The sequence below is a fragment of the Hoplias malabaricus genome, chromosome Y (assembly GCF_029633855.1).
Source record: "Hoplias malabaricus isolate fHopMal1 chromosome Y, fHopMal1.hap1, whole genome shotgun sequence".
Lineage (NCBI taxonomy): Eukaryota > Metazoa > Chordata > Actinopteri > Characiformes > Erythrinidae > Hoplias > Hoplias malabaricus.
In genome coordinates this window covers 68315459-68341812 of record NC_089820.1, presented here as the reverse complement: position 1 = coordinate 68341812, position 26354 = coordinate 68315459, and the positions used below count along the sequence as shown (strand labels likewise).

Sequence of the window (26354 nt, the reverse complement as noted above, 5' to 3'; positions counted from 1 at the left end):
AATATTTTTTTATATTAAAGTTTTGGTTTTGTATGAGTTTGAGTGGTCTTTATTATTCCTGACTTTTATTTCTGATTCCTGCAACAACTTTCAGACTCAGACAAAGTTTATTTAATAAATTCACAGAAAACATTGGCTGTAAAGAAAAGAAGCAGATTTTTCCACATTTTTCTTTCTTATTTTGATCAATAAACTTCAGTCATTTACAGAAATGTAATTATTACAGAGAGACAATGAAGTTAATATTTTAATTAATAGCACATGAAATTTCTGTTCTCCGTGCACTGAAGACAATCCCACTGACCATCAGCCTTCACTGTAGCACAGCAGGGCTCTGATCCACACCTGTTTGTTATGTTATTGAATGTAACATCATCTCCATTAGACCATTTCCCACTCCAATTCGACTGATTCCGATAGAGACCGATCCAGGCAGAGCATATACCACTCAGCACAGTGTTCTCTTCCTCGCTGTACACAGTGACCAGGTCAGTGTAGTAGGCTCTGCAAGCTGTTTGAGCCTCAGACCGATTCATCTGCTTCTCAATGATGTAGAAAGTTCGGAGTCTCCTGTCGAAGGCTGTGGAAAATAAAATAAAAAAATATTTATTTAATTCAGTAAGAGAACAGTCACAAGGCTGGATGTGATGTTTGTGGTTATTCTTGGCACTTGGTGTTTCAGAAATATTGAAATATTTCCTTTATTCTAAACACAGGTGTGAAATGTGATTCCTTCATTTTCTACTGGAGCTATGAATGTTTTGAGACAGATCCACCCCCAACAATTACTTCACTGTGTAAAGTGCATTAATGAACATAGACCTGCCACAAACAGTGTTGGGTTTTCTGAAGTAAACTTGCTAAAGTAGTGGCAAAAAGCGATGATGGTAACAACAGCCACGACCCTGAGCTCACTATGAATCTAAGCCAGTTTTTGTAGATAACACTGTGTCCTACAGTGTCAGAAACTACACGACCAAATCTGTTAGACATCATTTTACAAGCTGATGCACAATGAAGTAATAATTTAGGTTTGTGGTTTGCTCAACGCTATAAACATCACATCACTGTAAACTATTAGTGAAGAGAACTTCAGATGCCAAATATGTGTTGTCTGATTTGACTACATTTGGGGTAAAATTGGATTATTTTTACATTTTGGCCAAATTAGGGACAATAAGGATTTTGAATTTGAATTTTATGTAGAATTTCAGTTTTAATTAATTCATTGATTGACTGATTGATCAAAATACTGTTCGTCTGAGCTGGGTCGATTTGAACTGGCACCAAAATGACACACCGATCCAGCACCACAAGAGGGACCCAGTTTACTTCTGAAACATTTTGTGATAAATTATTAACTATGAACCGAGGAAGACTAACTCTACTGAATCTGAGCTCTCATTTCACATTCACTGTCCTGTGTACACCGTGTGCAGTTTGAAGTTTAAAGTTCATGCTTTTTAATGTTCTGAGGTCTCTCCATCGCCCAAATGCCTCCGGATGCTGTTTCTCAGCTGTGGCTGAGCAGGCAACGGAGGGAGAGAGCTACTGGGCCTGGTTTGTAAGATTTAGATCAATGTAAAAATATAAAATGATGCACTGAGGTGTGTTTTATTCTGGAAGCTGCTGAGAATGAGGGTGTGTGTGTTTACGACTTACTGCGGTAGCACAGAGCAGGCTGAGCATTAGGGCATGGCACTGCTTCCCATTTCCCATTATTCAGATGTGTACAGTTTGATGATGATGATGATGATGATGGTGGTGATGATGATGATGATGGTGGTGATGATGATGATGATGATGGTGGTGATGATGATGATGATGATGATGGCCGAGGCTGACCACACGTCCAGTTCCTGCAGGCAGAGCATCCTCCATCGCTCCACTCCCAGTCGTCCCTCAGCAGACAGATCCAGAACGATCCGTTGCTGTTCTGATCTTTGATGTGGACCAGATCTTTGTTGAGCTTCCTGCAGTGTCTCTGAGCTTCACAATGGGGCATACTCTTAGGGATTAACTGGTAAATAATGAAATGGGCAGCAACATCTGTGGAAATGTAAGGATGGAAAGAGTAATACTGAATATTCATTCATTGTCTGTAACCCTTATCCAGTACAGGGTCGCAGTGGGTCTGGAACATACCTGGAATCACTTAACAGGGCGACACACTCACACCAATGTTCATCTAAACCTTTCAAACCTCAAACAACATCGAGTAAATCATGGGTATTAGAAAAGAGCTATATACATGTAACCTATGAAGATTAAAATGTTCTTTTGGACCGTTCTCAAAGTAATTAAAATTTAGAAAAATATCCAAAAGGTCCAAAATACAGCCTCCCTCTTCGGGGAGACGTGTTCATTCCAGAAGAGTCGCAGAAACCAGTCAAGTGAAGTTCAAAGCAAATCAAGTAAAGTTCTGACCTCTCCCAGATCTGACTCCACAGTTATACCCCATATGACGTGTCTCCTGCTGGCAAGGCGTTTCTGGCTTATTAGCATATATTAATATGCATATTTTCACATGTTAGTACTCAGGTTTTTCGCGTGCAATTTTCACATGCACCCGTGACCCCAAAAACATTCATCATGCAGTCTTGACAATGGACCTTTTCTTCCCATACCTCCCTCTCCTGGAGGAAAATTTAGGGAGAGTGGTAATGGACTTCAGGGTCATAAGCCTGCCCCTACACTTCAGCCGTGCTGACCAACGCTTATGATTAATGTAAGCATGCTAAAAGCCTATAGTGCACATGTGTTCAAGGTTAAACGTTTAAGAATTTAAGAAGGTGAGTCATCATGCCAGTTAGCCGTGCAGAATCTAAAATGTTTACTACATGTGTAAATACTGGTTAGTCATTCATATGAGAGCATATAAGATACAAGTTTTCACACAATGAATATGTAGTTATAATTTCTAATCATCATTTAAAGATATTTGTCCACAAACAAAGTAATAAAATTGTTTCCTACAACAATTCCCCCTTATGACGTGTCCCAAGACACGTCATCACACTCTAAATCCTCCAAACATATTTTTGACATGTGTTTAACCCGTGAGAGCGAAAACCTGTCGGGCAGCCAACCAACCAATTTTTGACAGGAAAAATTCTCCCACTTGCCCCTTCTGCCCCCAGGCGGCCAAAATTTTAACCATGTCAACAGGAGGAAGTAACATTATTTCCCTGTTTGTTATCTCCCAGACTACTTGTTCTACAACAGTAGTTCCTCCTGCTCTTCCTCACACTCCAATATGGGTAACATATATGGTGGTGGAGGATCTTTGCCCTCCATCATACGTGTTATTGTTCTCTCTATCAGGGACCTAATACAGGGTACACAGCAGCATCCGCACGTGACTAGAATAGCAGCGAATACCGCTACGGTTGAAGCCATAGATATGAACACGCCTTTCCATTGTCCGAAAGTTTTCTCTAGCCACTTAGTGATTGGATTGTCTACTCCCGTGTTTTCTGCCATCTCTCTCGACAGATATTTTAGGGCTATTAAGGCTTTAGTCACCTTCCCATCTGGGGCCGTATTATTTGGAATTACAGTACAGCATACATCTCCGAACATATGACAAACGCCACCCTGATTAGCGAGTACCATATCTAAAGCTATACGATTTTGTATGGTCATTAGTGAAGTTGCAGATAGTTGTTCTGATAAACCAGTTATTGCTGCTCCAGTGATGTTAGCCAGTCTCATTACTTGATAATTTACGTAATTAATTCTATCAACGTTCTTGTTTGGTGTGATCCAAATGAAAATACTTTCCCATCCTGCCGCCATCTGATCTACCAATTTATGTTCGTCTGGCACTCCGCGAGGAATTCCTATCGCGTCTATATAAGTGGGCGTGTTCTTAGTTAAGTCGAAGTCATAGTCACCTGATCGTCTAGGCATATTGTGATTAGGAGTGGGTTTGTGCGTGCCATACATAGTGATTGGGGAAATTAATCTGACCATAGCACAGAGGCCGTGACTATCCGTAGGTAGTCTTAGCAATAGATTTATCCCTCCGCAATAATAATACAGTCCTGCTCTAGCCCATGGCCCTATAGACTTACCGGAGTCATGATTGAATATAGTGTGGCAGCATTTAGGATTTATGTTACCTAAGTGTTTTGCACTCCGTGTCACGTCACCTGCTGTATGTTAGCGGGATTGGCCATATGTTTTAAGTTAATCATACACTTAAACCCTATTGGGCCTTCCCTCGGAAATAATGGGGCTGGACCTAAAAACAATGTTGGTCTGGCTGCAGCACATGCTATGCACCCGTCAATGTTAGCTTCTCTGGCTTGCGCATTTATCCATTTAATCCATAAGTAACTCCCTTCAAACCCTGTGCTTAATTTTACGATTTGTTCGGTTGTCCATGTAGAATAATCTGTTCCCAGTATAGACTGATTCCCCCCACTGCTGTCTGTCATGTTTTTTGTGTCCTCAACGGTATCGGCTGTTGGTCTATTTCTAACTCTGACCTTAATCCATCCCACAGGGTCATTACCACTTACATCTACCCCGACCCCTATGAAAAATGCTGAAGACTTTTCCCCATTAGGGTCGACTTGCCACTCCAATGCAATAGTTATTAAATTGGTTATTGGACCATTATCCCTCTGTATGTTAAGTTTTTCCCATTTCTCCTGTTCACGAGTCGCCCAACGTGTAGTCGGATTCCAATTAACATGTGTTGACCTCATCACATCTTCCCACTTGTTACAGGGTCTAGCCTTATAAGCTGCTTGGTCAGTGTTTTGATTACATTTGATATTGTCATCACGAGACCAACACAAATACACCGGCTCCCCCTTATACCCCAGTTGATTTGTACCACATTTAACCACTTCACATAAGTTCACTGCTCATGCGGTTGTCTCACCCCAATAATAGTCTAATTCTATACCTCCCCAGCGTCTGATGCATTTTGATTTAGGCTGAGAGATGGTTGATCGTTTAGTTCTATTTGGCTGTGATGTCGGGTCTTTAATTGTCGCGTTTGCCGGGCGTATGATCGCTGAAATATTGACAACTGTTCCCTCTACCGTTGTTAATTGTTCCTGCGTGGAGACAATGGCCAGTGTTATTATCATTATACCCAATAGAATAATGGTTATGGTTACCTGGAGCCATATCGGAATATCTGGAGGAAGTACTGGTTGGTACTGGTGTCTGTATTTTGTCCTGTCCCACCCCCTTTTTCCATACCAAGCCATTATTAAACAATCAATGTGTTTCCCCACTAAGTTTCCTTCTACTTAATAAAGTATTATCTATACTCTTATATGTGTAAATGTTAAAGTTACAAGGTTTTTTTTTTACAATTTGTTTAGAAAGTTCAACCTGCAAGGAAGGAAAAAAAAAAATTAAGAGTCCAAGCAACCTGTAAAAAAGAAGAGTCCACGACAACCTGTAAAGAAAAATAGTAATGTGTTCTGGATCTTCAACAGCTTCAGACAGCTCTCCGGTGACACCTGTTGTTCGCAGAGTGTCCAGCTGGCACTTGTTACTAATTAGATGCTTGCTTCTGCGTCTGGTGCTCCTCGGGTGGCAGTGCTGGCTTGCACTGAGACAGGTGGTACCATGAGCTGCCTTTACCCTTGAGTCGTACCGCGTGGCTGGTTCTCTCTGTCACCCGGAATGGGCCTGTCCAGCGAGGTTCTGACCACTTTTGCTTAATGGCTCTCAGATACACCCATGGAGCGACGGCCACCTCAGGAGGTATCTCATGCTCCTCGTCTCCTCCTCTGTTTCTCCGTACCTGCACAGATAGTTCCTCACACACTGATTTTAGTTTCAAAAACAGTTGACGATACACATCTGTGTTGGTCCCAGGCGAGCCCGCTTGCTTCTAGCTGCTTCTAATCGCATCAGTTCCGTCTTGTGTTTGACTGGTTTCCCTGTGCTTGTGACATATCCAACCTGCTTCCAGTGTGGAAGGTCTACATGCGCAGCTGTGACTACGTACGCTGAGTCACTATAAATAGTGACGTCCCTTCCTTCTGCCACTTCTAATGCTGATATTACTGCTAGTAGTTCTGCCTTTTGTGCTGATGGGTTTTATTTCACCTCCTCTGCTATAACTGTCTGAAACTCATATGTTTCCCCCTTTGCTTCCTGAACTACTGCGTATCCTGCTCTGACTTCACCTGTATCTGCCCTGTACCCACACCCATCTGTCCATAAATTCCATGACCCTGGAATGGGTGTGGCTTGTAAGTGTGGTCTTACTTTTCCTTGCCTTTCTACCTGTTCCTCACACTCATGTGGTGGGCCTTCCAGCATCCCATCTGCCATGTTGACTCCTCCGTGTGTGTAAGTGATGTTGGGTGCAGTCAATGCTTTGTGAATGCGTCTCTGTCGCAATGGAGTGAGTGTGAACATCTGTGAGTTTATGTATGCTACTACTCAGTGTGTGGTTAAAATGCGCAATGGGTATCCTGCTACCAGATGTGCTGTTTTCTGGACTAATTTGGTCAGTCCTGCTACATGTCTGTGCACTGTGGTTGTCTCCTCTCTATAAGGTCCAATGGGACACTTAAGTACATTAGTACTGCTCTACCTTCCCCCTTTTTCTGAAACAGTACACCATTTATCACAGTGTCTGTTTCAGACACATCCATGTAAAAAGGTAGTGAATAGTCAGGTCTGGCTAAGTCAACTGCAACGGATAAGGCTTGTTTAACATCTATAAACGCCTGTTCTGACTCCACCGTCCAGGTGAGCTTACCAGACAAATTTCTCATCCCTAGAGATTTCACCATGTCTCTAAGAGGTTGTGTACGTCCGACAAAGTCAGCAATGTATTGTCTGCTATAGCCAGTGAGTCCTAAAAATGCTAACATGTCTTTCACAGTTTCTGGTTTTGTGTGTGACAGTATAGCGGACCGGTGTGTTGCGGACAAGCCCGTGGAACCCTGTGTTACTATAGTAACTCTAGATCTGCAGCACTGTAATTACTGTTTGGATACTTTGTACCCCGCGTCTGCTAAGCATTGAAGAACCGCCTTGGTTGCTTCAAGGCAGATTTCCGGTGTTTTAGCCGCCAAAGCAAGATCATCAACATATTGTATCAATAAGGAGCATTCAGGCAGTTGGCATGAGTCCAGACTCCGCCTCAGGGCCTGATTAAACAATCCTGGAGACAGAGCAAAACCTTGAGGTTATCTAGTGTATCTGTATTGTATGCCTTTATGTGTGAATGCACATATATCTCTGCAGTGTTCTGCCAGCGGAATACAGAAAAATGCGTTAGCCAAATCAATGCAAGTGAACCATTTCATGTCTGGACCTAGTTCCGACAGAGCGGTGTACGGGTTAGGAACCGGAACAGTGGCAGTAGCCAAAGCTGCATTCACGGCTCTTAAATCATGGGCCATCCGATATTGGCCAGGCTCCTTTTTTGGAACCGGCAGAATCGGTGTGTTCCATTCTGATTGACACGGTTCCAGAACTCCGGCCTCCACCAAAGCCTGGACCGTTTTATCCAAGGATTCAACAGCATCTGGCTTGTGTTTATATTGGGGAATCCAAATTGGTTGTGTAATATTCATACAAAAAGAGACAGGTGTTTGATTAGTGTATCCTACATCATCTGGGCCTGTGGACCACAATGTGTCAGGTAGTGATGCCAATAATGCCTCCGTCAGTGGATGATCAGAGTCCTCACAACCATGGTGTCTAGGCAGCAATTGATGATGCAATGTGACTTGGATGGGTGAGTTATCAGTGATGTGATATGTCTGTGTTGACTGTGAAAACATGACGCCAGGCAGCTGGGTCCGGACCCAATCTGTGGCCTCATTTGCTCTTTTTACCATAGGGCCCAACTACTTGGCCTCGTGTCTCGGATGGAGAGCTAGTGAAATGTGTGGTGCCGCCGTGTCAGACAGTTTGTACCAATTATATTGTTGTGGTGTTAGTGAGACAGGAGATGCCATCCCTTCAGGACCCACATAAATCCCTGTGGTGTCAACTGACCACTGTGTGCCCTCTAATTCTGTTTGAAAAGCTTCATAGTAAGTTAAATCTCCCCCTACATCATAGAACAGGGTGACATGGAATGGGTCGGGCGGAGGGACGTAGGGTGCCATGGCTGTAATTCAAGGCGACCACTGGTGGAACAAGGCAATGAGTCGTGGTGACGGGTCCGTCTGTCCAGTCACTAAACCCCAGTAAATGTCTACCGACTCATCCTGCTGAGGTCTCATCAGGTACATACCATCAGTGCACCCCACCACTGCCACAGTTTTGTGTCCGTCCAACCACGTAAGTGTAATCCCATCTGGTTGGCATAAAATAGTGACTCCCATTTTCATCAACAAGTCTCTAACACAAATGTTCAAGGGTGCTTGTGGTTCAATTAGAAATGAATATGACACAGTCTGTGTACCAGTACTGACTGGCAAATGTCTTGTTTTTGGCAGTGATGTAGATTTCCCCAAGAAGCCCCTTACTTGCACAGTGTGTTCGCTCATCAGATGTGCGGGTAATACTGTGTTGATGGCTGACCATGTGGCTCCCGTGTCTACCAGAAAAAGGATTTCGGAGGCCCCCGCAGTTAATGACAGCATGGGTTCTGCCCTGGCCCTGCTGTCCTGGTGCTCCTCTGGGCCCCGTCAATGTCCACCCCACGGCTCCATGCTGTATTGGCCAGCAGGAAGATGTGATGGCTCCGGTTTTGGTGCCGCCTGTGGGTGTGGTGCCTGGTGTGGATAGCCGGTGTCTGTAAAAAGTGGTGCTCTACATTGTGCTGCCCAGTGGTCCAAGGCTCCACATCTTAGGCACGCCCCTGTCCGGCTGCGAACCCTGTGTGATAAAACTTTCAACAAAGAAACCAATTGATGTTTGTAAAGTGATTGAAACATTTGTTGAATATCTAGTTGAGAAAAATGTAGATGTGTGTGCAAACTTTTTAGATTTCATCGATGCATTGTGAATAAAACAGTCAAACGAACAAATCTGGGGTCATTATTTTCAACAATGTCATCTATCGACACATCAAATCTTATGAGAACGGTATATTACACGCCGTCTAATTCTGGTTCATTAGGCGGTAAAAATAGTTTGAAAACGGGGTGTTTTAGAGTATACAGGATTGTGTCTGTCTGATCAACAGGTTTCAGACTGGTTAGCTGGAGAGGATGCATACACACTCCACAAACCCATACAACATAATTACAAAAGAAACCGGGTTATAGTATAAGGCATTGACACTCAATTCCAAGCTGATCTTGTTGATATGAGTGCGTATTCTAGGGAAAATGACGGATATAAATATATGTTGACATGTATTGACGTGTTCAGCAAATATGCGTGGGCTAGACTGTTAAAAAATAAGTCTGGTATAGAAGTCTCAAAGGCATTTGCGAACATATTAGAAGAAGGCAGAGTTCCTCAAAAGTTACAGACTGACAGGGGTAAAGAGTTTTTCATAAAAACATTTTCAAAATTTAGTATCAAAAAACAAAATCAAACATTTTGCTACAGGTAGTGAGCTAAAAGCCAGTGTCATAGAGCGGTTTAATAGAACGCTAAAAAGTCGTATGTGGCGTTATCTAACAGCTGTAAACTCCAAAAGGTACATTGATGTTTTACAAGATATTATGAGCGGTTACAATAATAGTTACCACCGTAGTATCAAAACCAAGCCAGCTGATGTGACGAAAGAAAACGAATCTAGCGTGTTTAAAACGCTGTATGGTGTGAGAAACAAATTAGACAAGAAAACCATATTTAAGTACAAGGCTGGTGACGTTGTGCGTATTTCTAAAGTCAGGGGTCCGTTTACAAAGGGGTATGAGGAGAACTATACACAGGAGTTTTTCACTATATCAGACTGTATCCGATGACAACCACCCGTTTAGAAATTGAAAGATTATGACGGTGACATTATACACGGCTGTTTCTATGAAGAAGAGTTGCAAAAAATCCGCATGTCTACAGAAAAAGCGTTCAAATTTGAAAAAATTTTGGATAAAAAAAAACAGGGTAAAAAAACAATGGTTTTAGTGAAATGGTTAGGTTGGCCATCAAAATTTAACAGCTGGGTTCCTGAAAATGATGTTGTGGACATACAAAGGCCTTAAAAGGTGTTGTACTTTGTGAACTAGTTCATTTACATCAAAGGACAAATATGGGGGACAATGGTTTTTGCGTCACACTGCCGAGCAATTCGTCTATGTCAGTGTACCCCGATAATCAAATTTCTAATTATAGAACAAAACTAGCGAAACCAATCGATCTAAAAGGTGACTGGGAAGTAGGGGTGATAGAGTTTCAATACCCACGAACGTGGACAACTTTTGTGAGCTAGATACCACATTTAGCGTAATTGATAAAAAATCGGGCAAAACAACACAAATAACTCTACCTACAGGGTATTATAACCATATACCGACATTAGTTGCTGAGATTAATATCCATCTAGCAGACCATTCAATAGGTCTTGTTTATGACCAAATAAGTCACAGGTTGTTTATTAAGACGTTATCTGATACCGGTTTGATATTTAATGGTAAACTAGCCATCATCTTGGGTTTTAAACCGGGTGTGATGCTAGAGTGTGTAGTTAAAACAAATGACCCGGATGTCGTACAGAAAGAGTACGCGCCACACCCTGTCGACATCTATGGTGGTTTCTACTCAATGTTTGTTTACACAGACATTGTTGATTACCAATTAATTGGAGACAGTTTTGTACCCCTGTTAAGATGTGTACATATATCAGGGAACAACCATGATATTGTCACAGTTAGATACATCTAAAAACAGCTGCTAAAAACATTGTAAGCGATGTTGTCAGTAACGGTCTGACGCATATGATGGCACACAATCAAGATGGGTCAGGCATGTTGGTGATGGCTCGAAAATCTGTGAAACGACCCCCTGGTAAGAGGCGTGGCCGTCCTGCTAAGAAAACCAAGCTTGAGATGAAAAAACACAGTGTCAAAAAGAAGGAGTAAGGGGAAGCAGACAACAACCTCGACCTGTAGGAAACCTGTTAAAACCATTTTCTGATCATGGCTCTACTTCATCGCATGTCTGAGGAGTGTATTAAATCAGAACTGAACTTGTTTACAGTACCTTTAACACAAACTGCTATTGAGAAAAACACTTATGTCGAAATTCCGCCGCTGTCAGCAATATCCGACACTGCCCCACTGGAGTTTTTCATAGCCGGCCATGGTGAAGATTATATGGATCTAAATAACACACTATTATACCTTCGTCTTAAAATCACAAAACCTGACGGAAGCGACATTGATGACGGAGCCGCTGTGGGGTTGATAAACTATTCTGGAGCTACAATATTATCACAGGTCGACGTGTCCCTAGGAGACAGGCTGGTATCACAGAGTTCAAGTACCTACCCATACCGTAGCATGATAGAATGTCTCGCCAACTATGGTCGGGACACCCTGGAAACTGTCTTCTCTGCAGGCCTCTTTTATCTGGACACTGCAGGGCATATGGATGAAACAAACCCCGCAAGGAACAATCGCAGTTTGGCAAAGAGGGCCGCATTTACAAACGCTAGTAATGTGGTAGAACTGCTGACCCCGATTCATAGCGACATATTTTTTCAGGAGAAATTGATGCTTAACGGTGTTGATATAAAAATGCGCATGACACGTAATAAGGATGATTTCTCTCTAATGCGGCATGACGCGTTAGCATACAAAGTGAATATTCTCTCTGCATCATTATTTGTCAAAAGTATCTGTGTCACCAGCTGTAAGGTTGGGTCATGCCCAGACATTGTTGTCAGCAACGGCTAAATACCCCATTGACAGAGTGTGTCTAAAAAATTTTTCCATACCTGCTGGAACACGTGTTTCTAACCAAGAAAATTTGTTCTTGGGGACTCTACCTAAGTCTATGATAATAGCCATGGTTGATAATGATGCATTCACAGGCACCTATAATAAAAACCCCTTCGCGTTTAAACATTACAACTTGGAGTTTCTTGCGGTCTATTTAGACGGCCAGCAATTTCCAGCCAAACCACACCAACCCGATTTCCACACTGGTTCCGCCGTGCGCGAATTCTTCCAGTTAGCGCTTGCATCTGGAAGACATCTGAAAAACCAGGCATTGCCAATTGATAGGCAGGATTTCCTACAGGGCTACACTCTGTATGCGTTTAATCTCACACCTGATGAAGAATGCGGTCAACACGTTTCTTTGGTCAAATTAGGTAATATTAGACTGGAGGCCCGTTTCAGACAGCCGCTCCCGCATACTGTAAATTTGGTTGTGTACGCTGTTTTTGACAGCATCATTGAAATCTCTAACCGAAGACAAGTTTTAGTGGATTTGTACTAATGAATACGTTGGAGCTGTCTGTTGTAATGGACAAAGTGGCTGTTAACACACATTTTCTCGGTGTTAACATGTGACCAATTACCAACAAATGGTATATGGAAATTACCTGTGACGGCTATTGTCAATACACACTCATCTGATCTTCCTGGCGAACATTGGCTTGCTATCTACATAAGTGAAGACCGTGTCGGGTGTTTTTTTGACAGTTTTGGAAATGCACCTACCTATGACAAGTTCCCTAAAATTATTAGTGATTTCCTTAAAACAACATGCACGACTTTGACCACATGCGGTCAGCATTGTGTGTTTTTTCTATACCACATGGTTAGACTGTGTAATTATGAAGTGATGTCAAAATATGGTTTTAATTTAACTAAAAATGACAATATGGTTTCAGCCTTTGTGAAACATTTGTATCCGTGTGTTTGTAAGAACAGGTCGTTTATTTGTATACAACATGTTCAAAAAGGAGAGATGTTTATTGTATAGCCCTGTGTAGTGTAAAGCTGACGAATAAAAACACTGATTTTCAAAAAGATTTTCAACTCTGGTTTTTTTATTTACAAATATACATGTAACAATAATAAAACAACAAATGACAGTTTTTCAAAAAATGTGAAAAATATTCAAAACAATCACACATCAGATAAAATAAAAATAAAATATATAACAATTAGAAGTTTAACCAAACACTGTCTAAAATGGGGAGAGAAATCTGGGGTGTTCAACACTCTTAACAGGTGATTGCAAAGTGTCTTTCACTGGTGTAGCATAATCAGCAGACTTTTTTAAAATTTTTTAACAAATTAATTTTTTGTCTGACAAACTTATTTGGTATGGTAGAAAGAGGGATGTTTAAAACAGCAAAAGCCTCTAGAAACTCGCTCCACCCCCGAGGTCTCTGATCATCGCTAACACGGTGTGCGGCGGTGATGCTTTTCACCAAGTCCAGAATATGTGACCCTAGGATCCTACGTCCATTTAAGACAAATTCTCCCAATTCATTCCAGGAAGACACATCTTTTGATTTAGACATTGTATCTAAAACATACTGAACATTCTGTCTGCTTCGCGAAGATACATTTCTAAAAAAATCATCGGTTATGGAATGTTTGTTACCAGTCTGATCGACAACATTTATTTCCTTATTAACAGTATCCGCAGGCGGCAATGACAATGTTAAAGTATTGGTCTCCATATCACCATGTTTAGCGATGGTTAAATATCTCTGTAACACGGATGTATAAAGTTTGGCCTTCTCGTGGGGGTCGAGATCCCTCCTGGCCAAAATATCTCTGATCGACATGTCCAAATCATTTTCTACAATTCGTCGGACAGCGCCCCGACTGTTATCACTCTTTAACTTATCCAACTGGTGAGGTACCAAAAATAATTTCAGCGTACTCCATGTCTTCAGTTCAGTTTATCTCCCCGCTATCAAGCTTGCTATAAATGGTAAAGCAACGCTTAACAATGGTAAAAGAAAGCCGCCTTTCTGATTAATTATTTTCTTTTTCCGTGAAACACCAACCTTTTTATCTGCAATAAATTTAATTTCAGACTTCTTCTTTAACTCACGATATTGTGTTGATGTGAGAGGTACGGTTCCATTGAGAACATTAAGGGCAACCTCACACAGAGTTAAGATAAGTTCATTAGACACCGTTTGTAAAATAACACATCTCTGTGCTGGTGTGGCTTTAAATAAAAGTTTAAGAAGCGGTAGGTTTCTATATAGTCTGTCCGACATACTGATCTATCTGCGTATTTTCGGAATGTAAACAGCCGTGTTTGATAGCAGATCTGTTCTGAGACGAAAGTTTTCAGGAGTCTTAGCTTTATAATCAATTAAAAGGTGACCGAACGGCTTGCTAACAGCATTTTGAAAACATTCCATGAAAAATTTGGTGTTGCCGGGGTACATCTGTCTACCTAATACACAAACCTGATTGTTGTCTCTAGGATTTTTAAATATGAGATTTTTTTTTTTTTTTTTTTGTGTTCAAACTAATTGTCCTACTAGACTTTCCTTGAAAAAACAAATTTTGCATTAAGTAAATGGCACTTAAATTTCTGTGATGTACATACTGTGTAAACACCTTTTCCACTTCGGCATTATTGCTGGCATCTTTCATAACATCATCAATTATTAACAAATTATTTCTGTTAAGCGGTAAAAGTGTGTCGTCACATACCGACGTTGGTATCCCTTGAACAAAAATAATATTTCTTATCTTTAACATTTCATCATAAAGGGGTGGCCAGCAGTCAAATGTATACTATGTTTTCTATTTTATTTGAAATCAACTCATCAGAACGCTCAATCAACTGTTTTACAAAAAAAGTTTTTCCGGAATTTGATGATCCGCTTATTACACACGAAAATGGGTGTTGTAATCTAAAATCAAACCCGTCAACATCTATCACACCTCGACCGTCTTTAGTACCCATAAGGAAGTGTTGAAAAATCAGGCAACAGGACACGTTTGTTGTACACAACTTTAAACCGCTTCACTACTGATTTGTTTTTCAGCGTGAGGTTCTTTTTATTTCTCACAATGCCGTCAGCGCGAGCAAGTATGTGTCGGCTAGTATCGCGATTCGTCACATAATTATCAACAAGGTCAATAAGTGTGTCGAGTCTAATAACTTTTGAGTTTTCAGAATTTAGCGTAATGCCCTTTGCTTTCATGCATGTTTTACCGCCAGCTGTAAGATAACCGTACGTCTTAGGACCTCCCGAGCAGAACTCTAATGTAATCACCACCAATCTCGTCTGTCAAATCACCTAAATAAGGCCCCAGAGGGGGTTCCCAATCACCTTCACGAGAAACAAAAATAACACTGTCAGCGTCGCTATACAACAACCTGTCTCCCAATTTATCCATTAGATTATATAATTCTAAACGAGCGTGAGCTGTTGTAAATGCGCCGAGGAATACATTAATATCACGTGTTGGACAGCTGTCTCCAGCCGAATAGCACCACTGAATCAATGCTGCGGTGTCGGACACAAATGAAAAGTGTTTAACCTCATAGCCGTCACCAAAGATGTGTTGTGAAAACTGTTCAGGGTCCGTTAACACTTCAGACACGGGCAGGTTTTCCCTCATTGAAAAACGCCCCCACAAGCTGTTTAACAACAATTTGTTAATAGCGCCTGGTTAAGGCATATCTTGTCAGGATTCAGTTGGATATTTTCCTTTTCAAAATAATCCCTGATGTATTCGGCCCTCTCTTCCTCTGTGACAGCATGTGCTGGATAACCACTGGCCTCCTGCTTGTACTGTAAAAAACGTCTTTACATACTCGCAGAACAATGTCTCTGAACTGTCTGGGAAATGCCAAACTTCGTGGATTTTTGCAACTACATACCCTTTCTCAACAGCCTTCACTAGTTCAATACTGACCCATGACCCCGTTATAGATCTCTCTTCATCACTATGCATACACGAACGCAACTGGTTTTCGTGCTCGGCACATGTGCGGCACAGCGGGAACATTAACTTTCCATTACAATGGTATGGTAAAACAGGGTGGAGGAGTTTTCTTGGCGGATATACTGTTGCCTTGACTAGACCATAGTAATCCTCAAGAGGTTGAAAGTCTTTGAAAAACATTTGGGGGTGCCCTACCGGGTATTTCTTCCGGGCCTGGCAGAATGGGTACAAGCTGGTGAAGTCCAAATATCTAATTTTCTCACCCTCCTCTGCTTTGTAATACAAATTATACGCATTTGTTCGACCACCAAAAAGTGCGTCTCTTGGTTTGAGCCTTTCAGGAGCTGTGTAATTAGAAATGAACATGGCAACATCCAAATCATCCCTCTTAGCAGATGCCCACTGACATTCCCACATCACTTCAACTTCTAGACCATATGCTCGAACAAGCGTCTCCACCTTGGTATCAAACCGCATTCACAAATCTCCATACAAGACCTTTGACATAGGATGGCACTGGTTCGGGTTGTAACGACATTCATGACCATAATGCATGCAACTTTTCGCACACCATCTTTTTCATAATAACCATCCACATAATATGCGCCAAACTTCATTTCCCCGTGAGTTAAAGCGTGGTGCACATCAACATCTCTTACATGCTTAACATACTCAAGCCATTCAATAGAGACGTTAGAGAATGTCTTGTGCTGGTTAATGTATGCGTTGTGTGTCAACGCCAGCGTGTCTTTTGGTAGAAAATGTGTTTTGTATACTGCCATACAACATGATGCTAATGTCGTATAATTAAACGGGTCTAGCTTTGTGCACTGAATGAATTCTTCGCGATACTTTATACATGCTTCGCGCAGTAAAACAATGTCGTTCCTGCCATAAACATACAACTCCTTTTGGAAGTCAAAAACACCGTTTGAGACTGTGTCGTACCATTCGTCAAACTCTTTTTTGTCTTTGTCGTTCATAGTGTCATAACCATAAAAACCCTTTTCAGGGTATGGCCCCACATAGTTCTCATTTTGTTTTAAATTGAATTTGTGTGGGAAATGTCCTTTCTCGGAGCATGTTAGATTTAAGGCTGATGTTTTAGCCAAACACATTGGAATGAATGAATGAGTCTATGTAACGTTGTTTGTATGTTTCATCATACATGGAGATCAGTCTACACCCCATCATGGTGATTTTGACAGCGACACCCACACTAGAAAAATATTCCAATAATAGAAAATTGTCAAAACCGGCCGCATTGTGTGCTAACCATGTGTACCCTTGATATTTGAGCTGTCTAAACTTTCTCATAAGCCTTTCTATGCAGTCAGACCCTTCTGCAGTGAATTCTGTACCATCATATGTAATAGCGCAGACAAAATTAGCTTCATGCTTTCCATTTTCAAAGCGTGTCTCAAAGTCGAAAATGATGTAGGAATTACTGGGTCTTCGTTCTAGTTCACTCTTTAATTGCAAATCAATTAACACCGCAAGGTTTCATCACAATTCAGAGTGAATTAAACAGTTTCCCAGGGTCACCCCCACACAGTGCCCAGGCAACTGCACTTAGCACTCTCCACCTCAGTTTATAAAAAAGAAAAAGCCAAGGTTTAGAGTCAAGTTTTCAAACTCAGCCAAGAAAAACAATACCACCTCAGCCCTGTAAAGAATTTCACAGGTGATAAAAAACATAAGCGTGTCTACAAACACAGTATTCAATCTAAAAGCAAGCAAAGCCTAATTTACATTAATTATCAAACCGGCCCACGGACCGAAAAAGCTTATTAGTCAGAAGCAAATTACACGCCAATATATGAAATAGAGTTTATAGTAGGTGGAAAAAGCTAGAAAAGCAGGACAATTATCTCACAATACAGAATTAAACCAAAGACTATGTCAGGAACGAAAACTAGTTACCGGACACACTTAACAGTCAACAAGCCACAAAAGTGTCTAATATATGGAGGAAGAGTTCCAACCAAACAAAACGAACATCAGCACACCTCAAAATTTTGCTTTCAATTGTTATATCTTGTAATTTGACTGCCTTTTAACGAACTACTGAAATAGCAAGCAGGTTACAAAATATATGTTATGATGAACGAAAAATTGAAACCAAGGCAGAAAATAAATTTTTAACACAATCTACCACAGTTAAAAAAGATACAAACAGAACCGGAAAAATAAGATTTGTACAGTAAGTAGTAAGCAAAATACAAAATATATTTTATCCACAACTGTCCAAATCACCCCAAGAACAAAGAAACTGAATTCTGAATCTGAGCAGGTGCTCTAATTCAAATAGATAGACCAGTTAATGCAATCCTCTACCTCCCTCTAGCGGGCAGAAACGTACTCAACAGTCATGTAAACAACCCCTAAAAATAGCACAGCCTCTTGGAACATAGAAAATATGAATACACAAGTTTAATTAAAATACACCTGTTGCGGGAACAGCTTCCGCTCATTATCAAATCGCGGGAACAGCGTCCGCGTGATTATACTTTAGAGGAGACGAACTCTCATGGACGAACCTTTCGACCAGGCAATAAACTCGAAACCTCTTCAGGTTCCGAGTGGAGGATGCCACCTCTCTGTCTCAGATGGGAACAGCTTCCATCTTAATATATTTTTAATTATTTTGTTATTATTTATTTATTTTTTATTGTTATTATTATTTTTTTTTAAACAAACAACCCCAAATATATAAATAAATCGATCTGCTCTATGCCCCACTCGGGACCGGCGTCGGGCCTCCGCACCACTCCAATTTAGAAAATCCAATAAGCAGAATTTGAATATAACAGGGTCTGCGCACCCACCTTAGTATATGTCGTCCGCCGTCTGGACCTTCCGCACGTCGGGGTCACCAATTGAAGATTAAAATGTTCTTTTGGACCGTTCTCAAAGTAATTAAAATTTAGAAAAATATCCAAAAGGTCCAAAATACACCCTCCCTCTTCGGGGAGACGTGTTTGTTCCAGAAGAGTCGCAGAAACCAGTCGAGTGAAGTTCAAAGCAAATCAAAGTATTCATTTAACAATACTGGATCCAGGAGAACTAATACATGAAAACAGTCTAATGCCCTTCCCAAGTAAAGTTCTGACCTCTCCCAGATCTGACTCCACAGTTATACCCCATATGACGTGTCTCCTGCTGGCAAGGCATTTCTGGCTTATTAGCATATATTAATATGCATATTTTCACATGTTAGTACTCAGGTTTTTCGCGTGCAATTTTCACATGCACCCGTGACCCCAAAAACATTCATCATGCAGTCTTGACAATGGACCTTTTCTTCCCATACCTCCCTCTCCTGGAGGAAAATTTAGGGAGAGTGGTAATGGACTTCAGGGTCATAAGCCTGCCCCTACACTTCAGCCGTGCTGACCAACGCTTATGATTAATGTAAGCATGCTAAAAGCCTATAGTGCACATGTGTTCAAGGTTAAACGTTTAAGAATTTAAGAAGGTGAGTCATCATGCCAGTTAGCCGTGCAGAATCTAAAATGTTTACTACATGTGTAAATACTGGTTAGTCATTCATATGAGAGCATATAAGATACAAGTTTTCACACAATGAATATGTAGTTATAATTTCTAATCATCATTTAAAGATATTTGTCCACAAACAAAGTAATAAAATTGTTTCCTACAACACCTATTATTATTATTATTATTATTATTATTATTACTCATGAAAATTCAGTGATAAATCATCTTCATCTGCCCATTGTTACATGTTCACATTACATCTGAACCACACCAGAGTTTATCACTTCACCACATTCAGAGCAGAGACAAGACGGGCTGCGCTTCTCAAAGGAGTGTGACGTTTGGTTTATTTTAGTTCAGAGTCATATAACATTTATGATTACTTTGTTAGATGTTTGTGCTCAAGTAGATACTGAAATTTACATAAATGATATTTACTACAGAAAATATACAACATTTTTTACTTAAAAAATTATTTACTGTTTAAAGTATTGTGCACTGCACTAAAAGAAAATATTCACCGATCTAGTGATTGTTTATGGCTGTGACTAAATGGTCACCACTATTTCTGACTGCAATCGTTAGAAAAGCACAAAAAGTAACACTACTGCCAGAAAATAAGGCAGGGTACAGGTACGTATTTGTCACTAAAGGTACAACAGTGGTATAAATGTGGTACCTGTATAAACCTCAAGTGACAGCAAAAGGTACCAACACAGTCACAGTTTATTTCTGAGACTGTACTAGTAAACAAACCTTTAAAATCAACAAACACACACTTGCTCAGTCCAATAATGTACAACGTAACATGAGGAGAAGAATCTAATCAAGTGCCTCTATAAACGAGTAAAGGTCACCTTGCTGCTGCTGGGATATGTAAAGGTTTATGATGAATATATAAAGAAATCTGTGTAGCGGAGATGAACAGATTATTAATTTTAATAAAATATATTATACTTTTTGGGGACTCAATATGCCAGAGTTACCTTATTATGTTGACAGACCTCTCTTAGCTCAGAGACATCTCCGAGCCACACCAAGCCAAGATTGGAATTTGAGATAAGCTTTTCATGGAAAGTTTATGACACAGGGTCTTGGAGGATCATGGAACTCTTCTCAAATGCAGAATGCAAAGAGACACTCCTGAGGATCAGTTTATGCTCTGTATAAAACTGCTTAATGAAGAACTTCTCAAACTATAGAATTAAACCTTAATTCCCATTGGTTTAAAACTATTTGAAGTTACATATGTGCACAACTGTTTGAAATTAATTCCATTTGGACGATCAAAATGAGTGGGATTAATTTACATGTGTTTAAAGTCATTTTTGGTTTATATGAATTTGTGTAGAACCAAGGTAGCCACGTACTGTGTGTAGTTGGTTAATAATTATGTAAAACACTGTTGTCTTAATGATATTACTTTGTGTTAACATCTAATCTTTTATATTGCAAAAGTAGGATTCAGAATCCTGGGACATTCGTTCAAAAAGTGATGGTCTTCAAACCTTTGTCTTGTCAAGGGTCATACATTTTATGTGATGTCACTACCAAGGTACAGGAAGCCAGTCAGGAGCAAGAGAGGCTCCAATCTTATCCAATCAGAGATTAAAGGTGGGTTTTCTAAACTCTGGTTAAAAAACAAAGGCTCGGAATCTCGAGAAAAAAAAGATAGAGAAGAAGAGAGAAGGAAGAAGTTCTTTGCTTCACTTCACACTTTTTCTCTTTTAGCCTTTTTCAAGGCTAAAGAGGAAAATAATTCGGGTTTTGAAATGACTCTGCAGGCGTCGGACTCCCAAGGCTTCATTAAACAGTCTTGGGCCCAGAACAGAAGTTCTATTTTAATTTTATCTCTTGTAGAAAACTATAGGTTAAGAAGAGCTATAGTTTAACCCCAGCAAAAATTCAAAGCGACACCCAGAGCATGAGAAGACCTCAGACCTCTGACCCTCAAAAGGACGACAAAGCTTCCGGACCGGCAAGGACAAAGACGGCCACACGCACCCTCTGAATGACCTTCTGAGATGAGGCCCAGGAGAGACCTGCTTGGACTGTCTCTCACAAGGCGGCAGATCAGCGATGACGGAGGATCCCCACAGAGAACTTCAGAACGCCACCAGCTCTGACAGAGGGGTCGCCGTGTCTGAAAAGGAACGCCAGCGGCTGCAACCTACCAGGCCCGCGTCTGCAATTCTCCAGGAAGTTGTGCCGGAAAGCACCGCGCATCAGCAACATACTCCCAGCTATCTCCAGTCCATCTCCCGGGATACGTAAGGTCACATGGTTTCATTTCTTTCATAGCTCAGGAGTGGTGCTGAGTGCTTGCTGGGATAAACATTAGCCTTTCTAAAATTTAGGGTAATTATCATAGAGAAATTCCCTCATATATTAATCTCCCTGTTCCCTGTATTTAAGACAAGGGGGCTTAAATACAACAAACGTGAAACACCTGAAACGGATAATGAGGGTAAAGACAATGAGGCGGAACAAAGGCAGGGCATGAACGACAACAAAACAAAGCCATGTGCTGAGATCAGGAAAACAAACGAGACGAGGGCGTGACAGATGCCCCCTCCTGAACGCGCAACTCCCGGGGCGCATAACCTAGACCCCCCCGAAGCTGGCGCAGGAGGGAGCACGGAAAACAAGACAGCCTAAGACAAGGAACCGAGGGATACAGGACTCAGGACAGGACGGGAACAGACACAGGAAATGGAGCTGGGAACTTGACAGGACTGGAAACTGGGACAGGACAGTAGACTGACAAAGGAGGGTGACAGGAGACTGAACAAGAGACTAGAACGGAGACAAGACAGGTGACTGAACACTGGGCGGATACGGCGACTGGAAAGAACTAGACTGAATGGGGTGCTTAACATTGGACAAGACACTGGAAGGGAACAAGGACTGGACGGGAGACAGGACAGACGACGGGACCGAGGCCGGGTACTGGGACTGAGCTAGAGGCAGGACAGAGGGTTGAAACGGGGACTGAGGCAGCACAGGAGCAGAGACATGAGACGGGACTTGGGACAAGACAGGTAACTGGACTGGGGCTGGGTGCTGGGACCGAACAGGAGCAAAGACTGGTGAAGAAACAGGGGACATAACTGAGGACAGGACAGAACTGGAGACAGAAGATTGGACAGGGGTATGTGACTGGACAGAGGCTGGGTGCTGGAATGGACTAACAGGGGACTGGGCAGGGCTTGGCAGGGGAACAGGGACCAGAACATTTAGGGGAACAGACATGAATACAGTGACTGGGACAGAGACAAACGTAGACACAGGTACAGGGACAGGGACAGACATAGGAACCAAGATAACATGGGGGTGCCCACGGCCGAGGGAGCCGCCGCTTTCACAGGGACTGGAGCGGCCGAGGGAGCCGCCGCTTTCACAGGGACTGGAGCGGCCGGGGGCGCCACCGCTTTCACAGGGACTGGAGCGGCCGGGGGCGCCGCCGCTTTCACAGGGACTGGAGCGGCCGGGGGCGCCGCCGCTTTCACAGGGACTGGAGCGGCCGGGGGCGCCGCCGCTTTCACAGGGACTGGAGCGGCCGGGGGCGCCGCTTTCACGAGGACAGGAGCGGCCGGCTGCGCCGCTTTCACGAGGACAGGAGCGGCCGTGGAAGCCGCCTTCTCGGGGACAGGAGCGGCCTGGGTGGCTGCCTTCAAGGAGACCTCCAGACTTGCCCAGAGGCTTGCAAGCTTCTCCTGGATCTCAGGAGGGAGTGCAGAGAGGTGCTTGGGAACTGGGGGTGCTGTGACAATGGCCACGGAAACAGGAGGCCCTTCAACGCCGTCCACGGCGGCAGGGGGCCCTGTGGCGACGTCCTACACTGGCGCTGTTAAGGGTTTAGGGAGCACTCTAAAGGGATTTCTTTATCCATGAATCCCCCAGAGGTGCACCCCTGTTTGCCTCACTTCCCTTGTCCTGAAGTTGGAGGCTAACAGCCCCTACCCTTAACCCCCCCCAAAACATTTCCCCGGAACTGAGGGGGTAATCCACCATCGAGGGGGCATGAGCTGGAGCCGGCTACTCCACTCCACCGCCCTGTCAAACAGAGTCTTTGTGCTAGCTGCGTCCTTAGTTAGGTCGAACATTGTTAGGATCATGGGGTGCGGACTGACGTAGGCGGACGCACTCGCTAAAACACAGATAGATTTTATTTACGAAATATAACAAAACATAGAAACATTAACAGAAGGAAAACAAACAGGGAGCCAAGCAGGCTAAACTAGACATGGGGAAACTGCAGAGACAGACAGACTAGATAACGCTAGACAAAGTGAGCAAAACAACGAGGCTGCGAACTGGAATCAAAGGAGAACGAGTATGACGGAACACAACGAAACAAAGGTGAAATGTTCGACAAGAGGACGTGAGACAAGGGGGCTTAAATACAACAAACGAGAAACACCTGAAACAGATAACGAGGGTAAAGACAAGGAGGCGGAACAAAGGCGGGGCATGAACGACAACAAAACAAAGCCATGTGCTGAGATTGGGAAAACAAACGAGACGAGGGCGTGACAGATAAAACCAATCCTTGGTTATTTGTTTGTGTGTGTGCACCTTTCTTGTATAGAATTATTCCTTCTAGTTCAGATTCAGTTTCAGAGCCAAGAACCCACAGCTGGTCAATGAGCATAATTCATTAATAAACATAATAAATTGTAACTAATTCTGCTGTATAATATGTGAAGATGGCCTAATTGTCCAAGCTAAAACTGGACAGGTAAAGACACTACATATTATTTAATGGCTCCCAAACAAGGAGTTTAGCAAAATGAATACAATAATTAATTATTAATTAAATAATGATTAATAATCATTGACCCTGTCAATGTAGTGTTTCTGCCACCACAACGTGTGCTTTACTGTTTCCACTACATCTGCTTCTAATCTAAGCTCACTGCTTCGTAAACACAAGCTGTAGTTTCAGTGTCGATGATTTACATGGGAGCGGTTTGGAGCCTGTAAAATTATGAAAGAAGAGGAGAGCTGTGGTAACTGAAGGCAAGTGTGTGTCCTGTAAAAACAAGGGCTGCTCATAGAAACATCACGACCGTAAATAGATTTGCATCACGGAAACCATCCGTAATATTATAATATATTTCACTGCCATGAGCAATGATACCAGGCCTGTAAGGTTTAACCTCATCTTTGATGCATGTTTGTTGGAAGAGAAGATCCAGACTGGTCATAGTTCACACAGTCATGGGTTTCATTTACATTTAACTCGGAGACTGTCTTTGTTTTGGACTCTGAGTTTTGCTTAAAGCTTTTATTACCCACTAACAACGAAAACAGTGTGCTCCTGAACACCCCGCCCACTCATTAATATGTAATATCACCATAATAAATGTCATTTTTATGGATTAAATATATGCTACTGATTCAGCGACAGCAGCCCATCACGAAGACTGCAGCTGTGCTCCTGCCTCTGTCAATCTTTCTGAATCCAGTCGGGAACCAGCTTAGCACCGGAGGGACGTGGCATTACCATGACTTTCATCTCTGTCCTGCTCCTCCTGCTTTCTGGTAAATATCCAGACTTTATGAACTATTACTGTGTAGACATCATTAATATCAAGAAGAAATGATGGAATAAACATCAAATCTTAAATGACCATGTCCTTTACAGTGTAGTAATGCTCTACTTTCTCAGTGTGCTACATCTATCTAGGGGTGATTTTACCAGATTAAAGTTGCTCTAATGCTAGAGAGTACACAGGGAAATATTAATAAAATAAAGGATGTTAATGCAGCTGTGAGTACTTCAAGTACAGTGTGTAAAAGTACAGAATCAATGGTCAATCAATGATCACTATTTGTTACACACCTGATATAGATAATAAAATACGGCCTATGATATGTTATCACAAAACGTTACAGCTAGCAGCATTAAGGCCTAAACCCCAAAAACAGTATTAATAAAACCCTTTAATGTGTAAAATAGTAACAAGTGGCTCAGTTAAAACAATGTCCACATATGTAAAAAAAACACAATACACAGGGGAGAGAAAAACAGTGGCCTGCAGCACTTCTGGCTGCAGCCCCACTCTATAAAAGAAATAACAAAACATAATTCAGTATATTAAAATACACAATCACAAACATATTCAACAGTGTCAGTACTTCACCATATCAATAAATCCACACGTTCATGCATGTAAATCCATATGCTACCACCATGGTACCCCAATTTTAAGTGACATACCCGAGTAAAAAGACACTGCTGTTGTAAATATGATTGATATACCAACGTTCTGTTGACACAATGTCTGAGTAGGCGGCAGTCAAGCAACACGAACGCCTCCGACCTGCATGATACATAGACACTAATAAAACAGATGAACAACGGTAGGGAGCACAATAAACCTAAGTGGCATACAAGCGGCATTAGCCCAGCACCAGTTAGCCGCTGCTAATGTCACTGCACACCAACCTGCACTGAAGTAGTCACATTCACCCACAGCTTAAGAAACTCTCACCGGATAGGCCCCATTTCCCAACAGAGCAATAATAACCAGCGACCTACCGTTGATCCAGCTACCTGCGCTTCTCTAGTTCTCAAGCGATTGGCTCCAGGCACCAGCACACGTACACGTACACAGACCAAGTTCTCCTAGTAGCGGCCGCAACGCACCAGACAACTACCGCCGTCCCACCGTTTAGACAAAGTGGAAGTGAACTAACTTAGGTGCGCTCCCTTTTATCTTCCCCTAGGGATCACATGCTCCCTACCTGGGTTCCACCCACTCTATAGTGGGTGTGTCCCTATAAGACCGTTACTTGTCTTTAAAAGCTGCAAGAGTCCATGTTTTTCCTATACAGAACTATTAGGCATTTAGCCATGCCACAGGTACATCCACATTCTCGCCATGAGTAAATGTGGAGATGTGTTTTAATAATGAACAACCCACGCAGAGTCAATCATTCTGACACAGGAGGAAGAAACATACAAGTGCTTTAAAATGACAATTTATTTGTTTGTCTCTTATTAAATGGGTCATTATTTAACTCTAACTACACACAACGACAGTGCTTTAGCCTTTTTAAGACTTC

At 42.0% G+C, this 26354-nt stretch overlaps 1 protein-coding gene across 2 annotated transcripts; it reads right to left on the bottom strand.

The window, feature by feature from the left end:
• Window positions 1-127: 127 nt before the first annotated feature.
• LOC136679263 (macrophage mannose receptor 1-like) lies at window positions 128-25960 on the bottom strand. 2 transcript variants are annotated; one of them, XM_066657699.1, is made up of 3 exons: window positions 25828-25960; window positions 1663-2049; window positions 128-580 (listed from the first exon to the last, which is right to left on the bottom strand). In XM_066657699.1, the coding sequence occupies exons 2-3, from the start codon at window positions 2003-2005 to the stop codon at window positions 252-254; spliced, it is 672 nt and encodes a 223-aa protein (XP_066513796.1). In that variant the 5' UTR covers window positions 2006-2049; window positions 25828-25960; the 3' UTR covers window positions 128-251. The 2 variants fall into 2 exon arrangements, with proteins under 2 accessions (XP_066513796.1, XP_066513795.1); XM_066657698.1 differs by lacking the exon at window positions 25828-25960 and having other exon boundaries at window positions 1663-5256.
• Window positions 25961-26354: the final 394 nt, after the last annotated feature.